This window comes from Corythoichthys intestinalis, chromosome 7 (assembly GCF_030265065.1).
Source record: "Corythoichthys intestinalis isolate RoL2023-P3 chromosome 7, ASM3026506v1, whole genome shotgun sequence".
NCBI classification, from domain to species: Eukaryota; Metazoa; Chordata; class Actinopteri; order Syngnathiformes; family Syngnathidae; genus Corythoichthys; species Corythoichthys intestinalis.
In genome coordinates, this window is record NC_080401.1 from 15,389,781 (window position 1) to 15,413,806 (window position 24,026).

The 24,026-nt window shown below is 40.0% G+C and overlaps 3 protein-coding genes across 3 annotated transcripts; all 3 read left to right on the forward strand.

The window, feature by feature from the left end:
* Window positions 1-97: 97 nt before the first annotated feature.
* On the forward strand, window positions 98-4,131 carry uts2d (urotensin 2 domain containing). The gene is made up of 7 exons (XM_057841252.1): window positions 98-209; window positions 338-437; window positions 3,121-3,212; window positions 3,335-3,439; window positions 3,519-3,556; window positions 3,680-3,761; window positions 3,868-4,131. The coding sequence occupies exons 2-7, from the start codon at window positions 409-411 to the stop codon at window positions 3,891-3,893; spliced, it is 372 nt and encodes a 123-aa protein (XP_057697235.1). The 5' UTR covers window positions 98-209; window positions 338-408; the 3' UTR covers window positions 3,894-4,131.
* Window positions 4,132-6,090: 1,959 nt separating this feature from the next.
* On the forward strand, window positions 6,091-8,499 carry LOC130918951 (platelet glycoprotein V). The gene is made up of 2 exons (XM_057841249.1): window positions 6,091-6,225; window positions 6,455-8,499. The coding sequence occupies exons 1-2, from the start codon at window positions 6,204-6,206 to the stop codon at window positions 8,317-8,319; spliced, it is 1,887 nt and encodes a 628-aa protein (XP_057697232.1). The 5' UTR covers window positions 6,091-6,203; the 3' UTR covers window positions 8,320-8,499.
* Window positions 8,500-15,200: 6,701 nt separating this feature from the next.
* On the forward strand, window positions 15,201-23,068 carry lrrc15 (leucine rich repeat containing 15). The gene is made up of 2 exons (XM_057841251.1): window positions 15,201-15,442; window positions 19,926-23,068. The coding sequence occupies exon 2, from the start codon at window positions 19,933-19,935 to the stop codon at window positions 21,631-21,633; it is 1,701 nt and encodes a 566-aa protein (XP_057697234.1). The 5' UTR covers window positions 15,201-15,442; window positions 19,926-19,932; the 3' UTR covers window positions 21,634-23,068.
* Window positions 23,069-24,026: the final 958 nt, after the last annotated feature.

Below are 24,026 nucleotides of genomic sequence, written 5' to 3' on the forward strand. Positions count from 1 at the left end.
CCGCCATACAAAGCCATTCAAACAATGATTCAAACAGCGATATAAGCGATAGATTGAGCGCAAGGGAGGAGATCCAAATTTTTGAAGAGTTGGAGGAAGAAGAGGAGGTTGGGATTTTATGTTGGACCTAACATGTATTACCCAGACGCTAATCAGGATAGACTACGTGATATGGAATGGAGACAAGACCCATCGAGATTACAAGATTGGTAAGATATAGGCTGTTATTATTTTCATGATTTGAAGATGCAGGCATTTCCACATAATTTTATGTTTTTATCTATCTGAAGACATTGTTAAAAAAAATAATAATCAGACTTCATGTTCATTTTGGCAGATCCGGCAGCTCTCGTGCATATAAAATAATAATATAAAAACGTTGGGGGGAAAGAAGGAGATGAGTCGTTGATGGCTTTCCCCACTTTATCGTGGCAACAGTAAGTAAACAAAATAATAGCGGACTGCCGTCACATTCGACCACAAAGTTTTGCTTCTCGCTGATCTCCTCCTCGCCTCCTACTACTCCAGCGTCTCTTAAACGGATTGTGCATAGTGTCTTGTTATGAGCTTTTTGTTTACAAATGTATCGAACACACGACGTGCTGACAACTTTGTTTCTTTATTAACACATGGAGCTAACAGTACAACACAGCTCGGGGCTCTCGGGAGGAAGTGGCATCTAATGGCGTGAGGAAATGTAGTTTTTTCACACAGTCGAACAGATTACAAAGCACCACTTTAGTGTTGTCCCGAGACTACATTTCCCATGAATCACTGCGTGACCTGCGCGCTTGCTTATTCGCTGCCAGACATTAGAGGCAACGCGCTTGTTGTTGTCACCTGTCAGCGGCTCTCGTACAGTATGCTTATAACTGTTTAGCCATTGATATTATTAAAAAAACATGGTTGGCCAACCTTACTTCACATTACTGCTTTAAATTGTGGACCCGATTTGGGTGGGTCATGGAGAGGTGGTAAACATTATTGTATTAATATTTTGTCGGAGCCGCATAGACTATAGGTTTAACTCAAAATGAGTTAAACAACAGAAAGTCTTGCTTTCTTTGAGTATTAGCCATGAGTTTACTTTGGAAAAATCAGTATACCTCGGCCTCTGGTTCATGGATATACTGTATGCATTATGCTTTTAGCAATGTAAAGTACTCATTTGAAACAGCGTTAAAAATCAAAAGTGCAATTAATGTGTTTTTAGAGGTGGATTTTAAAAACTAAATTAATCTTAATTCCTAATAGGAGTGGTAACCTCTTGGTTCCTCACGATACGATACGATTTGCAATACAAAGCTTATGATACCGATGATCTGACGATATGGCGATACAACGACTATCGATGCATTGGTCAGGAAATCATTCTAGGATATTCTAAAAACAACTAATAAACAGAAAAACAAGCTTTTGCTTTGAATTGGAATGAGTTTATCACTAGTAGACGTCCAATCCACTTGAAGTCCCATTTCAAACGGATTGAACATCTATGGCCGGTAGTGGCAACCTATGAGGTAATTTTGGGCCATTTAAGGTCATTTACCTGTTGATTTTCAGTTACTTCCTTTTGATTTTGGGGTATTTTATGGGTCTTTTCCTGTTTATTTTGAGTTACAGAGCCGGAAATAACCTGGGAATCATCCAAATGAATAGGCAGTGACTCAAACTCAACAGAAAATGTAAATGCCCTAAAATGAACAGTAAGTGACCTGTAAATGCCTTGATAATCGGACAGAATGACTGTGAATGCCCTGGTTTCAAATGAACGAACGTTCCCAGTCTAAATGGATTGGACGTCGAGCACCGTCAATGCAGCCTTTGAGTTAACTGAGACACTATTATGGTGGAAGATTTTGGTAGCAACTTGTTGGTTAATTTTTATTATTTATTTATCATTTAGACACTGACACCTTTTAAAAACGATATCTCGATTCATGGCAGGTCATATCGATAACCTTTTGGGATACAAAGTATCACGATATATCACCATTTCGATATTTTGTAACACCCCTAATTCCTAATGTCTCTAAAAGCACGTTGTGACTTAACAAGGATTTGGAAATGTGTGCCAGGGTGAGAACAGTTCAGAACCACTGCCTTAAAAGAAGATATAATCAATGTTTTGAATTAATCAAAACTAAATATACACCGCTAAGGCTCCCCTCAGATTCTGAACTAGATTACTGGCAGAAAATGAATTGGTAGGACAACCATATCACTGGTTAAACACATTTGAAAGTTTTTTTACGACTCAAACTTTGGCAATTCAATTCCAACGCTGACCTTTAGTTCAATTTATGCTTCATACTTTATTTGAGTCCCAGTTCCTCATTTAAATTTAGTAGCGGAATAACTTAAGTGATGGATTTGCAAAAAAACACGCTTGGACAGGAGATGCAAGACGCCAGCAGGCCCTTGACTTAAGCCGGGATGCAAACAGGAACTTTTATGATACTTTGACCAGCCAAATTCATCTAGCTTCTGCCAGCTCATTTCCTTAACACCACGCCCGAACGATACCTGCTTTTCTGGCAACGCTTCATTGACGTACAAAGTGTAGTGATATAGTGAGGTGCTGGTTAGTTGGCTCTGCTGCTGATAAATGTTCTCTCACCTCCAAATGAGTCCCACAGCCAAGACTGGAGTGGAGCTCATCTCTCGCTATAATGCACTTTGGGCAAGAATCAATTTACTTAGCCCTGCTTCCTTGCACCGACACAATCCTATGATGCTATTTAAGGAATTAATTAATATAAAAGAAAAAGACTAGCAAGTGCCAAAAATTGTGATTCAGTTCTCTTATAACCATCAAGAAGATTGATTGCTCCCTCTCTGTGCTTGATTCGCTGATGTCACAGTGATATAGAGTTACTGGCCTTGCCTATAACGTCATATTTCCGTCAGCTGTGATATAGCCCCAGTAAAATGGGCGACTATTGACGACATAAACAGTGACATGTTATTGATTTAATACGCACGTGGCTGACTGACTCCGCCTCTATCCTCGAAAAGGATACATATATTGAAGGGATGGACTTGAGGAGGAGATTCGCTGGTTTGAGGAGTTTGCACAGTATACTGCATCTGGAAACATACATTGAGTGTCATGCATAGGGTTCGAGTTGTCAACTTCATCTTGGGACTCCTGGGTGTGTTACTACTGCAGGGTGTGATAGATGTGCAAGGAAGAAACTTATTTAATGCAGGTATGCGGATTAATTTTCAATATCCAAGGCTTGAAACACACATTTCAAATGCAACAAGTTTCATGGTTGGTTCAAATTTTATGTTTCTTTCTTTTTTGGGGTGCTGGGGTTGGTCTATGTAGGTAACCGTGTTTTGAATCCAAAAGACGATGTGGAGATCCAGAGCAAACTTCTATCAATGCTTCTGCACAAAAGCTTAGTTCCAATTGAAAAGAATGACCCTCCAGGTGAAACATTTGAAAAAATGCAAATTGAAAGCATTGCATTGTCAGTGTTGATTTCTTGACTTTGTTTTTCTGTTGACAGGTCTTGAATTGGTCGATAAATTGGCAGATTTAGAAGAGGTAAGGCTTTTATAAATGTATTGGAAAAAAATGCATCAATTTAATAATTCTAAATAGACGAGACACATGCCAAAATAAATGTCCTGCAGTATTTCAATCTCAATTCTGTTGCATCTCTTTAAGTTGGAGGCATTGAGGGATGATCTGGAACTGGAGAAGGAAATAGCAGTCAATTTGGCGGACAAACCAAGGAAGAGGGGAGAACGTAAGTTGCTCTTATTATCTTACCTTTACTTAATGCATGCCTTTTAGTATAATTTCAGGTCCCGTTATTGTCCTGCTTGAGATCATTGGTCCTCTTTTGTCTGCAGCTTGTTTCTGGAAGTACTGTGTGTAAGACGGGACTCCTGGGGGATGAGGACCACTGTGAATTCTTGCTGCAAATCCCAACATAGCCTTAAGAAGCCACAACACTACTTATTTGAACACTGTTAATTTCAGCAGTACAGACCATCAAATAACCAGCATCATCAAAACTTTGTCACTTCGAGTTGTTTTCATCAAGGACTATATTGTGTACATCATCTGTTACTCTCAGAAAATACTTGACCAAGACAAACTCAACAGGGTTATCATTTGCCTCCCGCTTTTGTCTGTCTTCATGATGCTCTCTTGTGGCAGAATGGAATATAACATTTTTGTTATCAGCAAGCATTACATCTGTCTCTAGTAATAGAAATAGAATGCTACTTTTAAAAATAAATTATGTGACAATGAAATTGTGTTTTGTATGATTGGATAGATATTTAGTGAGAAACATATGATGTTTGATATTTAATCGCATCTTTCGACTTATTTCTACCTCCAATAGGAAAAAAGGGTCAAGCTCTTGTAAACACTGGAGCTCTGTGTTTGCTTAAAGAGAACCTGACATGTAGTGTAGCCTCCGTTATGACAGGTGAATTCATGTGCAGTGAGATTTTAGAAGAGCGTGATACAGCTGAGTCATTCGGCTTAGTCAGAATAATGGCAGAGTCGCTGTAAAGAAAAATAATAATAATAACAACAACTGCATCACACACACCACTGTGAATAGTGAAACGCTCAGCAAAAGCAGACTGAATGTGACCCAAACATTTATTAAATATTAATGACAGTATAGTATAACAAAATTAAGAGTTTCGTTTTAATCCTTTCAGTGGTTTGAAGAAGTTTGGGCATAGCCAGTTTGCCTAAACCTTTACAAGACAGTGTATACCATTTTTTTGGACTATAAGTCGCAGTTTTTTTTCATAGTTTGGCTGGTGGTGCGACTTATACTCAGGAGCGACTAATGTGTGAAATTATTAACACATTATGATATCATTTCACATGTTATTTTGGTGTTTTGGAGTGACACTGATGGTTTATAAACTTGTTAGCATATTCTTTATGCTATACTTATCTGAATAATTCTTAATAGCTATGTAAAGTTAACATACCAGCCACGTTCGCATTTCGTTGTTCATGCATCATTTAACATTATCATACTGTACAATGATTCAGCATGTTGTTTTCTATTGTATTTTTATTTTCATTTGCCTTTCAAGATGACATATCTGTTCTATGTGTTGGATTTTATCAAGTACATTTCCCTCAAAAATGTGACTTATACTCCGGTGCGACTTATATATGTTTTTTGCCTCTTCGTTGGGTATTTTATGGCTGGTGCAACTTATACTCAGGTGCGACGTATACTCCGAAAAATACGGTACTTGAATGAGAGACTGATAAGGAGATAGGCAACATCTTAACTTTTTCATGCTTGTAAATTTCAGTAAAGGGGTTAGAGGAAATTAAGATAGATAGGTTTTTGCGAAAAGTAATGGTATTTGGTATTTAAAGTTGAAATAGACTCCAGACTTGAGGCAGCAGAACCTCCGGCAAATCATTGAAAAATTCAAAGGACAGTCAAAGGAGTAGTCTATCAAATAAAGCACAGATTAAATTTTTATGACATACAGTATTTCTAAAATGTTAAATGTTGTCATTGAAAAGGTACAGAAAAAAGTATTGTAATGTTCCACAGCAATCCTAAACTGGTGAAGGGGGATACATTTCATCTATATAAATCTTTAAGCAAACACGCACCTATATACATACAGAATGTTTAGTAATTTGTGGATTACAAATGAATTGCTTGGTTAATAGACTCAAAACATATTTTGGAAACATGGAGTAACCGTGAGTGAGCACCTCTGTAATCTCATCACCACCTGGAACACTCAAAAAATGCACATGCATCATTTTAAGTTTTAAATTGGTGTTTTTCATTGTGTATACACATTAGTCAGTTCTTTGTTGGTCCAATGGTTCCTCGGTTGTGATCCCAGTTATTGTTATATAATAGTTAATAAAACACACCACAGTGCTACTAGGCATTATTACTTGCTGTAGCAGTCGAATGAATAGATGCGTTACTATTTCATAATATCAGTCAGATACTATAGCTACCCCACACAGAGTTACGTTACATTGCATCACAAAACATGTATGAGTATGAGGAAATGATCCAGCATTCCTGTGTGCCACTCTTTACTGTTTATCAGTGTCAACACATTGCATTGTGGAGAAGACTTTTACTTTTGAAGAGTTGTGGACAAGCATTACAGTAGTTGTCCAGCTCCACGATCAGTTTGGGCTTGGCAATATTGCCAAAACACTGGAAATGATGGATTCCTTTTTAACAGGTCAGTACAATATTAATAATTATAATATTATGTTGTTTTTAATTTCTTGGGAGATATTTTGCTGACTCCAATATATTATAAATATAATTGCATATCTATATGAATAAGAGGTTTTAGCTAATATTCAAAAATCTAGAAAACTTACACGTACTGTAGAAGGAAAGAACAATTTACTGAAATGAATAATTATTTTCTATTAATAAATAGTTTAACATGATTTTTTTTGCAGAATTGGTAGTGATACTAGTCTTCTCCACTCTGACCCTTTTCAACTGCAACACAGCCTGTCCCACTACCTGCGTGTGTTCTCCTACCAACATCGTTGAGTGCAGGGGTGATACCATCATCGATACACCAAAGCAACTGCCTAATCAGATGCATACACTCCGATTGAGCATGACAAACATGAACGTCATTGGTGAGCAGAGTCTTGAGAAAAAGGAGCTGATGTTTCATTTTAGTTTAACTTTTAGCCAGCTCCACACAATCCATCCCCGGGCTTTCTACGCCGCACCCCAGCTGACATCCGTTGAGCTATCATACAACAACCTTGCCTCACTTCCTGAAGGAGTTTTTAGACCGCTTATCGTTCTGGAGCATCTCCATTTAAATAGGAACCACCTGGAGACCATTACTGCCGACATGTTTGAAGGACTTGCTAAATTGAAGGACCTAGACTTGAGTTACAATAAATTTTCTATTATTCCTCCAGGAACTTTCAGTAAGCTGATAAACCTCGAAGCCCTGAACATAGGCAAAAACCGCTTCAGAACACTTCCACCCACTATCTTTCACTCTTTGAGCAAACTTGAAAGGCTCAGCATTTATAAAAACCAATTGGAGAGTTTAGAACCTGAGCTGTTTACTAGACTAGTCAACTTAAAGTATCTACATATCTACTCCAACAAGTTAACCGCTATTCCTCCAGAGGTGTTTTGGAAACTAGTAAATTTGGAGAATCTGACCTTGTCTTCAAACCAACTTACATTTTTGCCCGAGAGAAGCTTCTATAACATGCCGAAAATGATTAAACTAACCCTTTACAAAAATCCACTCTTATCGCTACCGGTTGAGCTGATGGGACATATGCCTGAAATGCCTGAATTTCTCCTGTATGAAACTAACCTTACCACAGTGCCTGGAAATCTCTTTGCCAACATGACTGGGCTGGAGGTCCTAAAATTCCATTTTAATGACAAGCTAAGTGAGTTACCCCCAGATCTGTTTTGTTGTCTCCCTGAACTGCACGAGCTCTCACTGAAATCCAACAACCTCCAGCGGCTGCTTCCGCAACACTTCTCCCGATTAAATAAACTGGAAACATTATTGCTTAATAACAACACCCTCAACAACCTACCAAACAACATATTTCAGGACCTTGGACAACTTACAATACTGGATTTGAGAGGAAACCAGTTAAAGATCCTTCCAGAAGATATCTTCAAGTCCAATGCACTACAAGAGATTGGTTTGAGTGACAACCCGTGGGACTGTACCTGCAGCATCAGAGGTTTTGTAAGATGGGTAAGACAAAACATGCAGGTAGTTCTTGACAGTCAAAATGTCATGTGTCACAGTCCAAGGTACCAAATGCTCCGCACTCTTGACTCTCTACGAGATGAGGAGTTGAACACTTGCAGCATTACAACAGTGACTCCAAGTTGGACCCCGACACAGGAACCAACTCAGGAGTCTTCTACGACAACTGCATCTACTGAAGCAACCTACTCACAGGAACCTCAGACCAGTTTAAAACCAGATGAAACTTCCACTAAGCATGAACTTTCCTCATACAAACCACAAATAAGTGTCAGACCGGATGAGACTTCCTTCACCTACGACATTTCACCTACTTTTCACGATGTCCTGATAGTCGAACAGGGGCCTGAATACGTCCACCACAACTATCACAATGGTTGGGTGTATGTGTGGTTTTTGCCCTCTAACCCAGCTTTGGCAGGCTTCCTCACGTTTTCTCACATCATGCTTGTAGCCACAGGCATTATCGTCATCCTCCTTACCATGTATAGTATGCATCTTCTCACCAAAAGAGTGAAGGAGATAAAGGCACAGTTTGTACACATCGAAGGGTAATATCTACTGTTTTGTGTCCTAAATGGAGTCGTTTTAAAAATGATTCTTTAATTCAATATGCATTATTCACACATTGTTCTTTTATAATACTGCAGCTTAAAGAGTATACCTAGTACTACATGTGTACATTTTCCCATGAATGTAAATCTTCACATTTGTATGCAAATTAACTGCACTGTTTTTAAAATCATTGATCTATTATAAAATAGATTTTTATGAACTGTTGTTTTTTTTAAAAAAAAAATTCTATTTGAAGTCTCTTATTTTTCTCTTCTCCCTATTACTACTAGGGGTTGGAACCTCTGGGTACATCACGATACAATCTGCGATACAAGGCTCACGATAACGATTATCTCATGGTATGGCGATACAACAATTATTGATACATGGGTCAGGAAATTATTGTACAATATGCAATATATTGATTTTTTTGTCACTTTCTGTTGATTTTGGGGCATTTCTGGGTCAATAGCGTACTGCACGAATGCTATTTTTAGACCGCAAGGCTGTGTGACATCACTATCGTAAACCGGAAGGGGGTCAACATAGAAGCATCCTCACACACAACCAATGCTAGTACTACTTGTTTTCTGCTGGTAATCTTTCAAAAAAGAACATGCCGAATAAACACTGCTGCTATGGAACTTGTAGAAACGACTCTAGAAATTACGACCGTCCACATATGAAGGATGTTTTTTTCATATGTTTCCTGAAGCCAAAAACTCAGAGGGAAAAAATGTAAACAATGGATTAACTTGTACGGATGTCCAAAACACCAGTTTAATGGCAGCAAGGTGAAGCCATTCACCTTCTTATGTAGTAAACATTTTGTTGGGGGCCATGATCCTGCAGATTGAAAATCCTGCCACGAAGAGGTAAGCCATTTTGATATTTTTGCTTATTTTTTAGCGTGGCGTTTTGCCGTGCTGCTTCTGTCTGACAATGAATGACCTAAAAATAATTAATATTTTATTTATATATCACAGTCATTTAGGCCTATTTTTCTAAAATACGGATGTTTAAATAAATTAGCCATGTTTGGCCTTGGTCTTTTTGTAGTAAGCCTGTGCATGCCTACGGGTAGGCTGTGGATTTAACAGCTTTATCTTTTCGGTTGTAAAGAAACAACCAAACTAGGGGGTAAGTGTAGATAAATTAATAGAATTAATATTTGTTATTAACGAAAAAATTTAAAGTGTTCGTTGGCTGCCACTGAGTAGCATTTGCGAGCACATCGATAACCCTTTGGAAAACAAAATGTCACCATTTCGATATATTGTCACACCACTAATTACAACTACATAAAACTGATTTCAGTCAATGCTTTGTTCTTTCCAATAGCAATATTTTTCTCTGTACAGTTACTTTTATATTGCCCAGATGAATGCACATCGAGTCAGTTAGCTGTATTAGTGGTTATTTTTCGTTAACTACCTTAACACTGTATAAAGTCATTATTGCAATGTAATGAATACTCTTCGCAAAAATTCTCCAGGGTACTTTTAGTTTGACTATCAAACTTCCTCTTTGACCGAGTAGGACAGAGAGCGGATATGATTCAGAAACTTAAGGCAAGCAGGAAGAGCCATCCCTTGTTTACAATTTCTGATGAGACAAAATGAGTGAGCATTCCCACAGAATATTAGGTGATGCTACAAAATGAAGCCGTGTTGATTCATTCATCCGTGTTCAAACCATTTCCCCAATATCATGTACAGTTTAACATTTGGGTATGGTGTTTGTGCTTTCAAAGAGATTTTTCTTTTACATAATGACTGCAGATGCCACAAATTCCACAACTTTAACACCAAACACAAACAATAGGAGGATGAATTAGTGAGCTGCTCCCAAGTTCATTGCCATGACGACAGGTGATTAGGACTTTCCAGTAGGCTGCCTTTACACAACAGGAGGCATAAACCAGCTCCCACAACACACACACAATCACCCACACAGAGGGGAAATGTTGCCATCGAAAACAAGCGGAAAGGTCACAAAAAAAGCATTGACTCATGGGGTGGAAATTATGCTGGATAATAGAACAATGATTTCATGAAGAAAAAAAAAGGCATATTTGATTTTTGTAAAAATGCGTTAAGCTCATCCAGTACAAGATGTTAATCAGAATATCCAGTAACCTGGGCATTGACACTGAAATGGACAGAAATAAATCCACTTTATCATCAGGAGTACAGTTGGTCAGGCACTTCAAGATTTACAGTGGGGCGAATAAGTATTTAGTCAACCACTAATTGTGCAAGTTTTCCCACTTGAAAATAATAGAGAGGCCTGTAATTGTCAACTTGGGTGAACCTAAAACATGAGAGACAGAATGTTGAAAACCCCCCAGAAAATCACATTGTTTGATTTTTAAAGAATTTATTTGCAAATCATGGTGAAAAATAAGTATTTGCTCAATACCAAAAATTTATTTCAATACTTTGTTATGTACCATTTGTTTGCAATAACGGAGGCCAAATGTTTTCTGTAACTCTTCACTCTTCGCTGGGTGTAAAGAAATCAACTGTGGGAGCAATTATTAGAAAATGGAAGACATACAAGACCACTGATAATCTTCCTCGATCTGGGGCTCCATGCAAAATCTCACCCCGTGGCATCAAAATGATAACAAGAACGGTGAGCAAAAATCCCAGAACCACACGGATGGACCTAGTGAATGACCTACAGAGAGCTGGGACCACAGTAACAAAGTCTACTATCAGTTACACAATGCGCCTTCAGGGACTCAAATCCCGCACTGCCAGACGTGTCCCCCTGCTGAAGGAAGTACACATCCAGTGTAAATCGCGGATTTAAAACTCTCAGTTTTTATTTGGTACCGATTGACCACGGAAAACCTGAGATATGATCGGGCCTTTTAATTTCATAATAGTAACTATAAAGGAACTACAGTATTCACTACTCATTCATTTCCCCGGGGAGAGTTGGGACGGGGCCATACAGTCCTGGCCTGGCTCCTCCCTCTTTTTAACGCTTCACACACCAAGGTTGTGGGATGGTTGGGACCGGGGGGGGGGGGGGGGGGCTCATGGTTACCTCCTCACGGCAGGCTCTACCGTCCCTGCACCTTTTATTAACGCACCACACACATCATACTACACAGGAGAGCTCTGGCAAAGGACGGTGGGACGGACAGCCGGGCTGAATTTCCATGCTGCGGTCCCACTGCCCCAAGCCAAGATCTCCTATTTTAATGCATACATTGGACTACCCTCCCCTCACAATCCCATTACGGTGCTAGGTTATGGGTGCCAGCCGGGAACCTGGCAGCCACAGTAATAGGGTGGTAGGTGGGTCCCACACTTTTTTTTCTATGGCATGGCTCCCGAGGCGTGGCCTCCTCTCTGCCTGGGCTGCCGGCCGCGGGAGTGTGGGGAGGTCGGGGCTCCGTTCTCGCATCGCCCCACGGCGGCTCCTCGGCGTTCTCCTGCCTCCACCTTCCCCTCTCTTCTCTAACTGGATATGCGCCCTGTGCTCCGCCGCGGATTGCTGGCTGGGAAGCGGTGTATCGGCTGGATGTTGCCTGCTACGGGGGGGACCCTGCCCTGCCCTTGGCTTGGTGGGCTGCTGGGGGCCCCATGGCGTGCCGTGTCGGCTGGGGGCCTGTGCCGGCAGCTCGTGGCCCGGGTGGGCGGACGGGGTTGGGGATGGGCGTGGGGTTGGTGGTGCGTCCCCTCTTGCCATTCCCGAGGGCTGGTAGATGGGCAGGTAGATGGGCACACGGGTGGCCCGGGGGACTACCCTGGATTCCGGGGCGGGGGCTCCTTTGCTGGGCTGCGGGAGGAGGGATGGGCTGCACCCCCCGGGCCCGCCATCACTCCCCGGGCTGGCTGGGTGGGGGCCGTGGGCCTGTGTTGGCACCTGCGTGGCGTCCCCGCTCTTCTGTGTGTCTGCTGCGTGCCCGGCGGGGCTCGCGTACGACTGGATGTTATTGGGCGCGCTTGGGCGGGGGGTCCCGGTGCCGGGATTGGCGATGGGGCGGCGTACGGTCGGTCGCCAACGGGCTTACACTCACAAGGGATTCACACGATTACTGGGTTCTAGATCACAGAGATGATTTGTGTACACTTTGTGTACCCCTTTCTATCATTTAGCTTATAGACTCCCCCACCTTCTTCCCCCTCTTTCCCTGGTCAGCAGGCCCTCCACATGGTGTCAACCGGAAATACATTTAGCTGACGATAGCACCAACATATTAGTAGTTAGTGTAGTTAGGCGTTCAATGTATTTCTTGTTGTTGTTATGTGTTTCTTCTCTTTCTTCTCTTGTGTTTCTTTTCTTCTGTTCCCCATAACCCCTTCCTGTTCGCTGTTTTGTCATAATAAATGAGGTATGTTGAATGATCACAAAGGGAGTATGTCAGACTCTCAATGTGAAACATTAAAACTGTTCAGACTGTCCGGGCACTTAGACTTCCATGCTCCGTGTCAAACAGCTAAACAGGACTGGTTAAAAAAAAAAAAAAAAAAAAATATTCACTAACCAGGAACTATTTTCTCCACTAGAGGGCAGGGCACTCATGCGCTTTGGATGAATAATGCTTCATTACTGTTTTTTTTTCTCTCTCTCTAATGATTTTTTCCGCTTTGGCTTAATGTGGTTATGTAATGAGTTATTTTTACATTATCATTATAACAACAGTTCATATAGATACATTTGTTCTGAGAGAAAAAAAAAATACCACTGTTAAAAAAAAAAAGAAAGAAAAAAAAAAAGCAGTTACTCAAAATGTTACTCATTACTTGAGTATTCTTTACACTGGATGCTTTTATTTTGTACCTGAGTACATTTTTTGGATGACTACTTTTACTCTTACTTGAGTAATATTATTTTGAAGTAACGCTACTCTTACTTGAGTATAATTTTTGGCTACTCTACCCACCTCTCTGCCTTGTAAATATTATCTACTCAAGGCCTTCAGAATCCCAAATTCTGGCTCATGCCACACTATTCAGTAGGATGAGAAAGTTTTTCAAAAGTTTTCACTGCAGGTGCAGTCTTCTTAGTTTACTTTCTGATTGTTTGCTCTAAATATTCACACTTTGATGAATAAGGTTGACAGGAAAGATGCTCTTTTTAAAACCGGGCTATTTAAAACAAACATTCTGACTACCCAGTACAAACATAAGGGCGAAAGGGGATTGATTTAGTCCATTCATTTGAAAGATATAGGTTTAACCATATTATTTGCCTCATGCCATTATCAAATACAGGGGTTGGACAAAATAATGGAAACACCTTAAAAATCAATAAAAGCTAATATCATATGGTGTATGACTGCCTGTTACAGCCTCAGCCTCAATTCTCCGAGGTATTGATTCATACAACTTGTGAATTGTATTGTAACGTATGCTACGTTAAGAGACTGTCCTGCGTTTGTATAGCCTTGTTCCTGAAGCATACAGACAGCGTTTTCGGATTCACAGAAAAGCCCCGGAAAAAACATTTGAGTTTGCTAGTGAAAAGCAAACCCTTTCCAATCGTTGGTTAAAGGCAAGTGAAGTCACGGAAGCTAATATCATATGGTGTATGACTGCCTGTTACAGCCTCAGCCTCAATTCTCCGAGGTATTGATTCATACAACTTGTGAATTGTTTCCAAAGGAATTTTAATGGCGATGGCGATGAAAAGTGCTAAAATGTTAGGTGTTTCCATTATTTTGTCCAACTCACAAAATTTACCCCCCCCTCTCTCTCTCATTTATGCAATGTGTTCCTGTGTGTGTGGGCACATAGGAATACAGTGTATTATTATTATTATTATTTTTTTTTTTTTTTTTTTACAAATTGGAATGATACTACAAACTACAAAGTAGTATTATGTCCTCAGTGAAAACTTGAACACAAAAAAAGCATGAAATAAAACACAAGGTAATCTAAACATGTTTTTTGGGGGTGGGTTGTCCAGAAAAGTACTGGTACTCAAGAACTCTGAAATGCTGTTTGATTTTTAACATCAAATAAATGTATTGAAAATATGGTTTACTTCATAAAACCCGTTTTTGTCATATTAAATATTTCTTTTTTTTAAACGGGATATGTATTGGTATTGTATCATTATTTTATCATTTCATCATATTTTCATGTGTCCTTAACAGTCTTTTTAAATATAAAGTATTATTAAGCATAAAGTTAATTTGATAAAAATAATTAAAAGAAATAAATAAAACCAATTCTATTATTCGTAGCCCTTTTCTTTATTCCATCAATATTTTCCAATATTAGTTGTGCGTTACAACGAGGTGTCTATACATTACTCTGGCTCCACCCTCACTATCTGGATTTTGTGGTAAAGAAGGGAGTTTGTTTAGGTTCTAACTGCTGCCCAGCCTCCCTTGTCGATCTTCTCTGGGGTCGAAGCATTACATTTCACGTTCTTGCCAAACATTGAGGTCTCAGAGAAAACAGGTACTGTATGAAACTTTGTATTTCAACATTTTCAGGATGTTATAGTATAAATTATTTGTTTTTGTTTTTTTGTGACAGAATCTCATTTAACCACTTAAATTATACAATGAACCCTTCCTTGCATTTAAATTCAGAGCATCATTATATGGGCCAAGTATCGATGGGGAGACATGTCGCATTAGAAAACAATGCATGTACATTACAATTTCTTTTCATAAAACAACAATAAAAACCTCTTCCTCTTCACCTAACTTCAATCTTAACTACAACAGCTGTTTCCTGGAATACATACAATCTAACACACAGTTGCTGCAAACATACAGTAATTGCAAACACATGGCTCGTCCAGGGTCTCAAGAGCCCAATGCATGCATTCAAACCAATTCTGACACAAGAGAGGGTGGGGCTTCCCCTTTACCCAATCACCCTCATTAAACAAAAATGTGTGTCCGAAACAGGGAGGACTGTTAGGAAACTGTGGTGATGATGACGAGGTTCACGAGCTACAGATTTCATGGGCGTGCACAAAAACTGAAGCAAAACGGGATCCGTGTGATGAAGAAGACCGGGAAAATGTGATCGTGTGAGTGGGAAATTTTCAACGCAGGATTTCATAAGGGGAGGAAAGCAGTGTGTGCAGTAGAGATAAGAACACCAACTCACAGTGTGTTTTCAATCATCTGCCACCATTCAAGGTAAGCAATGCAGAAATGTGTGTGTTTTTGAGTTTTTGTGGTTAAGTAGATTTGTTACAACATACTTCCCAAGGATTTGGCACACGTTAATGAGACTGTGATTATATGATTCTTACACTGTATTTTACAAAGTGAAACCTTCTGATGTTAAACATGACATTGTCAGTTGACGTAAGACAGTTGACAAATGTTATGAAAATATTTTATAAAGGTTGAAAAGTTCCCTAGTGGTACTTTAAAAACACGCTTAGAAATGTTTTTTTTGTTTTGTTTTTTTTTTACAGGTAGCCTCTCAATTATTATGATTTTTAAAATGTGGGTTATAAAGTGTTCTTTCTTCAACAACAACAAAATAAATAAATAAATCAAAGCACTTCATGTTGAAGTAGAAATGCTTCAGCCACATTTGTCAAACTCCTCTATTATGGACAGTCACACCCATGTAAAGGCGTAATATGTACTGTGCCAAAGCAGGGCTTGCAGTCATGTGAAAAAATTAGGACACCCTATGTCTATGTCTGTGTTTTTGCTAACATATTTGGTCATATGGATATTTAATATCAATTTTAACATTCTTGACAAACTCAAGCAATGTACTAAACAAATAAAACTGAAAAAACATGATTTTTAAAAATAACTTTCTGTAAAATGTAATTCTAAATAAATGCAATTTCTGTTGAGGAATAAATTAGGGCACCCCCACATTCAATCCCACTTCAAATGGCTAAAATATCACACAGGGGTATCACATCAGGTGCACATTACTAGAACATCATTACACAGTGTTTTGAAGGAGGTTTGCATTATTTAAACCTCACATTTAGTTTGGTGTGCCCCCGACTGTTGAAGTGAGAGAAAACACCACAGTGAGATCAAAGGAGCTTTCTGGGGCCTTCAGAAAGAAGATTGTAGATGCTTATGAGTCTGGTAAGAGATTTCCAAAGATCTCAAAAGAATATAAAATCTGCCATTCCACTGTCCGGAAAATAGTTTACAAGTGGAGGACATTAAAAAAAAACAGCCAACATGACCAGGTCTGGCCGTCCAAGCAAGTTTACCCTGAGAGCAGACCACAAGATGTTAAAAGAAGTCTCCAAAAACCCTCAAATATCATCACGAGACTTACAGCAGGCTCTTGCTACTGTTGATGGAAAATCAGAAAGAGACTTCACAAGTTTAACCTTCATGTGAGGTGTGCGAGGAGGAAACCTTTGCTCTCCAAGAAGAACATGAAGGCCAGACTGAGATTTGTCAGAGTGAATGTAGACAAAGACCAGGACTCCTGAAATAATGTTCGTTGGACAGATGAATCTAAAATTGAATTTTTTAGAACACCACAACAAAGGACATCTTTGGCGTAAACCCATTACAGCATTCCAGGAAAAGAATCTCATACCAACTGTGAAGCATGGAGGTGGAAGTGTCATGGTTTGGGGATGCTTTTGCTGCAGCAGGACCTGGCCAGCTTACCGTCATAGAATCCACCATGAGTTCTATCGTGTATCAGAGGGTGCTTGAAGATCATGTGAGATTTTCCGAGAAAAAAATTGAAGCTGAAGTGAAACTGGACCCTGCAACATGACAATGACCCAAAACAGACCAGTAAATCCACCAAGGACTGTCTGAAAAGGAAGAAATGGAGAGTCCTGGAATGGCAGATTCAGAGCTCAGATCTTAATCTCATTGAGATGTTGTGGGATGACTTGAAATGGGCTGTCATGCAAGAAACCCCTCATACATCTCACAGCTGAAAGTATTCTGCGTTCGGAAGTGGGGCAAACTTTCTTTAGACCGATGTAGAAAACTGGTAGATGGCTACAAAAAGCCTCTCACTGAAGTTACTCCAGCCAAACGGGGTAACACTAGCTATTAGGTGGTAGGGTGTCCTAACTTTTTCCTCAGTTAGAATATGCATTTTTGTTGATATATTTGGTTTAATGAGTAAAACAATGTTTATTTTTGTTGTTTACCTGCAATTAAATCCCTTTCTTTTGCAGAGATAAAGGAAAACAAGATCAATCATTGATATGTGAACATTTCATAATAAAGAACTGAATATTTAATGGAGTGTCCTAATTTTTTCACATGACCGTACAGTGGGGCAAATAAGTATTTTGTCAACCACCAATTGTGCAAGTTCCCCTACATGAAAAGATTAGAGAAGCCTGTAATTGTCAACATGGGTAAACCTCAACCATGAGAGACAGAATACGGAGAAAAAAAAACTGAAACTCACATTGCTTGATTTTAAAGAATTTATTTCCAAATTAGAGTGGAAAATAAGTATTTTGTCACCTACAAACAAGCAAGATTTCTTCTTCTAACGAGGTCTAACGAGGCTCCACTCGTTACCTGTATTAATGGCACCTGTTTTAACTTATTAGCGGTATAAATGACACCTGTCCACAATCTCAGTCAGTCACACTCCAAACTCCACAATGGCCAAGACCAAAGAGCTGTTGAAAGACACCAGAGACAAAATTGGAGACCTGCACCAGGCTGGGAAGACTGAATCTGCAATAGGTAAAACGCTTGGTGTCTGGCAAGTCCTCTTCCTAAGTGTAAAGTTATGTAATTTGAGCATTTCTGTATTAAAGATGACTCACTCATGAAAAGAAATCAACTGTGGGAGCAATCATTAGAAAATGGAAGACATACAAGACCACTGATAATCTCCCTCGATCTGGGGCTCCATGCAAGATCTCACCCCATGGCGTCAAAATGATAACAAGAACGGTGAGCAAAAATCCCAGAACCACACGGGTGGACCTAGTGAATGACCTACAGAGAGCTGGGACCACAGTAACAAAGGCTACTATCAGTAACACAATGCGCCGCCAGGGACTCAAATCCTGCACTGCCAGACGTGTCCCCCTAATGAAGCCAGTACACGTCCAGGCCCATCGGCGGTTCGCTGGAGAGCATTTGAATGATCCAGAAGAGGACTGGGAGAATGTGTTATGGTCAGATGAAACCAAAATAGAACTTTTTGGTAGAAACACAGGTGCTCGTGTTTGGAGGAGAAAGAATACTGATTTGCATCCGAAGAACACCATACCCACTATGAAGCATGGGGGTGGAAACATCATGCTTTGGGGCTGTTTTTCTGCAAGGGGACCAGGACAACTGATCTGTGTAAAGGAAAGAATGAATGGGGCCATGTATCAAGAGATTTTGAGTGAAAATCTCCTTCCATCAGCAAGAGCATTGAAGATGAGACGTGGCTTGGTCTTTCAGCATGACAATCATCCCATACACACAGCCAGGGCAACAAAGGAGTGGCTTCGTGAGAAGCATTTCAAGGTTCTGGAGTGACCTAGCCAGTCTCCAGATCTCAACCTCATAGAAAATCTGTGGAGGGAGTTGAAAGTCCGTGTTGCCCAACGACAGCCCCAAAACATCACTGCTCTAGAGGAGACCTGCAGGAGGAATGGGCCAACATACCAGCCACAGTGTGTGAAAAGCTTGTGAAGAGTTACAGAAAACGTTTGGCCTCCGTTATTGCCAACAAAGGGTACATAACAAAGTATTGAGATGAACTTTTGGTATTGACCAAATACTTATTTTCCACCAAGATTTGCAAATTAATTCTTTAAAAACCAAACAATGTGATTTTCTGATGTTTCTTTTTCCACATTCTGTCTTTCATGGTTGAGGTTTACCCATGTTGACATTACAGGCCTCTCTAATATTTTCAAGTGGGAGAACTTGCACAATTAGTGGTTGACTAAATACTTATTTGCCCCACTGTATTTATACAATGCACAATTTAAAAATAAACTTTTGAAAGGATATGTTGTGGTTGTGTTATGTCATGTGTTACCAAACTTTCACGCAAAAGTAAAACAAGGAACTTACTTGAAAAATGCGCAAGTCAGCGTTAATTATCATTTCATTTCCTGAGGTGTTTGCTCATGGGAAGACATCTCTGTGAAAACCAAAAGTTCTCATGGTAAAGAAACAGCACAGCGAATGAACACATTCCGGAGGGAAAAAAACTGACAAAAAATCTCGAGCCATTAATTTAACATTTAACAGACGGAAGCCTAGAGTCTATCACTAAGTAAACATTTGACAAAGGCATATCTACAGTAAATGTTTATGTGCCTACAGCTAAATGTGGTAAATTGTAATTATGAAAGCAATTACATTATGTTGATTTATGTGGTCAAATTTGTGGAAAAACACTTTTTGCACACTCCCTTTGCCAAAACATTAGACAGACTCACATGCTTAAAATATGCATATTTCTGACAATTCTGATGCGAAAACAGCACGGAAATTTCTCTGTTCAAAGAGATTAGTATCAGTTTTAGTATTATGGAGCGCTATCGAGGGTCCACTAAATATGAGTTCACTTGGTGAATACAAAATTGTCTTAATGTAAAAATACAGTATGCACTGTATTGATTGTATTGATGCACTGGTGATGAGTTCATTGAAGTTAAAAATAAAGATATCCAACATTATGTCTTTTTACTAGGGACGTCATGGACAATCCCCGCATCATTCAAGGGCTCCTATTTCTCTGCTCCCTCAACGTTGCTGCTTGGGCATGTCCGGTTGGATGTGAATGTAAGGGAGACGAAATGCTATGCATTGGCCTCTCAAGTGTTCCTCCTCTGTCTTCATCCACAACTGCCCTCTACTTCTCCAGCTTCAACATTGCCTATTTGAAAGCAGAGGACCTTACTTCCCTAACTAATGTAATAACGTTTGCTATCGACAACACGACTTTGAGGGAGGTTCAACCTGGCACGTTTGATTCCCCTGTGAACTTAAAAGCCTTGGCAGTTACTGGAACTGAATTGCAAGATCTACCTGAGGCCTTATTCCAAAATCTTCATTTGCTTGAGACTCTGAACCTAAACAGAAACAAGCTTGGGTTACTTCATCCAAAATGGTTCTCCACAATCAAAGTTCTATCTCACCTTGATCTCTCTCAGAATCAACTAAGCTCATTACCCGTGGAAGCTTTTCAACCGCTTACTAAGCTGGAGTACTTGATGCTCTCAAGAAATTCCATCAGTCAGTTGTTTAGTGAGACTTTCAAAGGGCTATCAAAGCTAAAATATCTTCGACTAAATAAAAATTTGCTCAGGGCAATCCCCAGTGGATGTTTCGATGATCTCCAAAATGTAGAGGAACTATCCCTACAGGACAATATGGTTACTCATCTCCAACATGACTTGTTCTCAAAGACTACAAAACTCACAAAGCTGTTCCTCTCAAACAACCAACTGAGGACTCTTCCACAAGGACTCTTGTTGCACCTTCCCAATCTAGCCCAGATTTCCTTGTATGAAAACCAGCTGGAAAATTTGCATCCAGGGGTTTTTGGTCCCATGCCCCTGGAAGAGTTATGGCTGTATGACAACAAACTGGGACGTATAGAGGATTACACCTTTAAAAATCTCACTCGGCTACGTCTCCTGGTGCTTAGTCGCAACAGGATAAGCTATGTATCTCCCGGAGCCTTTCAAGGGTTGGAACAGATAGGTGAAATATCACTTCACACCAACCTGCTGGAAACATTACAAGCTGGGACATTCCAAGGTCTTCCCGGCCTGGTAAATATTTCTCTGGAGCACAATTCTATCAGTTATCTGCCTGCTGGATTTCTCGAAGGCCTGAGTCACTTGGGACAGATTGACCTGAGAAATAACACTCTTGCAAACCTGCCTCAGCAAGATCTTGACGCGCTTTCTGTGGCAGAGGAGGTGCTTCTTCAGCAGAACCCTTGGAGGTGTGATGAGGATATTCTGCCTCTTCGCACCTGGATGAGAAAGCATCCTTTAAAGGTCAACCAAAGCCTTGTGGTGTGTGATACTCCACTAAATCTGAGTGGGGAGATAATTGCTTTGCTGAGAGAAGAAGACTTGGGGGAGCAGAGTTCTACACAACAGACACCGCTGATCTCAACGGGGAACAGGAGGAAACCAAACATCCCGCCAGTGAAAAGTACTTCTTCACCTGCTGTGATGACAACATCGTCCTCAGAGTATGAAGTGACGAGAAACGGACAGGGGGAGGAGGGACACGTTCCGAACTATACTTCCATCATCCTCATTGTCATCGCTGTTGTTGCCACAATCATCATAAGTGCCACCATTATTGGCTGTCTATACTGGAGAAGGAACAAGAGAGGACAGGGACATATAGGCCATAGGAGCAGGAACTCAGTGCTGTAAATCAAACTGCTTTACATTGGCTCGATATACACTGCAGTTTCAAGTCAGCTATTCTGATTTAGAGCCTATATGTGACTTAATGTATACAGTATAGTATGTATATGTACATGTTTGCATATACCAGTGATGATTGCTCTTAGACTGCAAGACTCCCCTATAATGAAAAAAAAATTCGACTGCTCTGTGTACACTTCAGTGAGTAAATATGTGATAGAATACCTTCATCTTTTTTTAAGAATCAACTACCTGTCACAGGCAACTGACACGACTTCTTTTTCATTTATGCCGGCAATTCCACAGCACAGTCGAACGCTCAAAATCTTGGATTTAATGCACAAGCGTAGAGTGGATTGTTCCACTGCATGAGTCTGGACATGCTGAGCTTTTTCCCAACTACTTGTCGCTCAGCTTCAGTAATGGACAGCAGCTGTGTCCCAATTCAGGGTTTCTCTGTTGAAGGACCCTGCTGGACACGGTAGACAGGATCCTCTTCTTTGGTAACCAAATGGGACGGTCTAGCCTTTGTTGTAATTCCTGGTTGCACCATGTAAGAATGAAGTGCATTTTTTTTATATCAAATACAAAACAATAAATTAATATAAATTTATGAAGCAACAACATAACCATTTTTATTGTGTCACTGTCAAGCGAACCATTACTCAGCACAAACAGTCACGTTTTAACTGAATATTGGGTATTTGGTTTGATATTTGGCGTTGGATCTTCAAATGTCAGTAAAAGCCCTACAGCAGGGGTGTCCAAACTTTTTGCAAAGGGGGCCAGATTTGGTGCGGTAAAAATTGTGGGGGGCCGACCTTGGCTGACGTCCTTTACGTAGAACAATATATTTAAGCAAATTTTAGCAAACCATTCAATGTGTCACATTTGCTTTATTATTTTTTTTAATTGAATAATTTCAACAATCTTACAACTAGCCTTTGTGGAGTTCTCTTTCGACTCTCGGGCTCTTGCGAAATACTGCTGCTGTGATATTAAACTAGCTTCAAGTTGCTTCAATTTCTCGCTGCGAATCTTCCCTGTAATCTTGCCGTACATGTCAGCGTGTCTTGTTTGGTAATATCGACTAACATTGAACTCTTTAAAAACAGCGACTGTCTCTTTGCAAATGAGGCAGACACAGTTGTTACGTATTTTAGTGAAGAAATAGTCAAATTTCCACCTATCCTTGAAGTGTCGGCCTTCAAAGTCAACTTTCTTTTTTTTTGTTGATTGTCGCCATTTTAGAAAATGGAAGTAATGGGTCACACGAGGTAATGGTGCTTAGTCCTTCAATACCTGCAACATGAAGCAATTATCAGAGAATCCCAAAATTTGAAGAAGACGGTCCTAATGAAACCATTTTTTCAAATTTGTAAAAAGAAAAGTCAAAATGAATGTGTAATAAGCGCTCTAATATCTATAACCCATGCTAAATCATGTTTTTTTTTTCTCATAGAACCTGCAAATGCATGTGTTGACTTGCATCCATCGTTTTTTGTTTTTTTTTCCCCAAAAATAAATGTCAAAATTCTAAATAAGTCTCAAAATCATGACCTTTTAGGTGTATCAAATGTGATACATTTGGCAATAAAGGGTTATAGTGCTGCTGCCTTTTAGTGGGTAAATGAGGAGCAGCATTTCGTGTGTAAGCTACTTCATATGCTGGTTGCAGTACTTCTGAAGAATTTATTAAGTCTTTGTGTGGGGCAGATGTTATTGATTTTATGACAGAGGCTGGGGGCCAGATGAAATTTGACCAGGGGCCGCATTTGGCCCCTGGCCGGACTTTGGACATATCTGCCCTACAGTAAAAACTTACGTGAGATTTGAATAATTTCATTTTTAAATCATGTTGCCAGTAGATGTCTAAGATGATTTTTTTCAGTCGTGGCGGCAGCACGAAACGCAATCTTGGATACTGCTGTTGGCAGAGCGTGCAAGCGTTGCGTCCTCCAAAATCGTCTCAAATCTGCCGACGAGGAAGACCTATTATGAGTGTGTGAGAGGAGCGGCCTCAAAGTTAATGAGTTAGGACAGGCCTTACAGTCTTGTGACGTAACTGGCCTTCAGATGCACACTCTGAGTGTGCAGACCACAGCTGATGGAGTACTGGGTTGGCAGGAACGTTCTGCTTCTTTATGACGATTGGACGATCTGTCTGAGGCAGAATCTGTCTATGTTTGACAGTTTTGGCAAAGTCTTTCAATAGTCTTCTTTAGGAAGAGAAAATTAGAGTTCAACAGCAGGGCAAATCCACTAATAAAATTGATTTAATGCAAAAGCCTGGGAAAAGTAACAGGTCTTTTCACCTGTCCTGGTATGACAAGGTGATTTGGCTGACTGAAGGTACTGACACAAATAAAATGAAACCATGATGACAACATCTCAGGGGT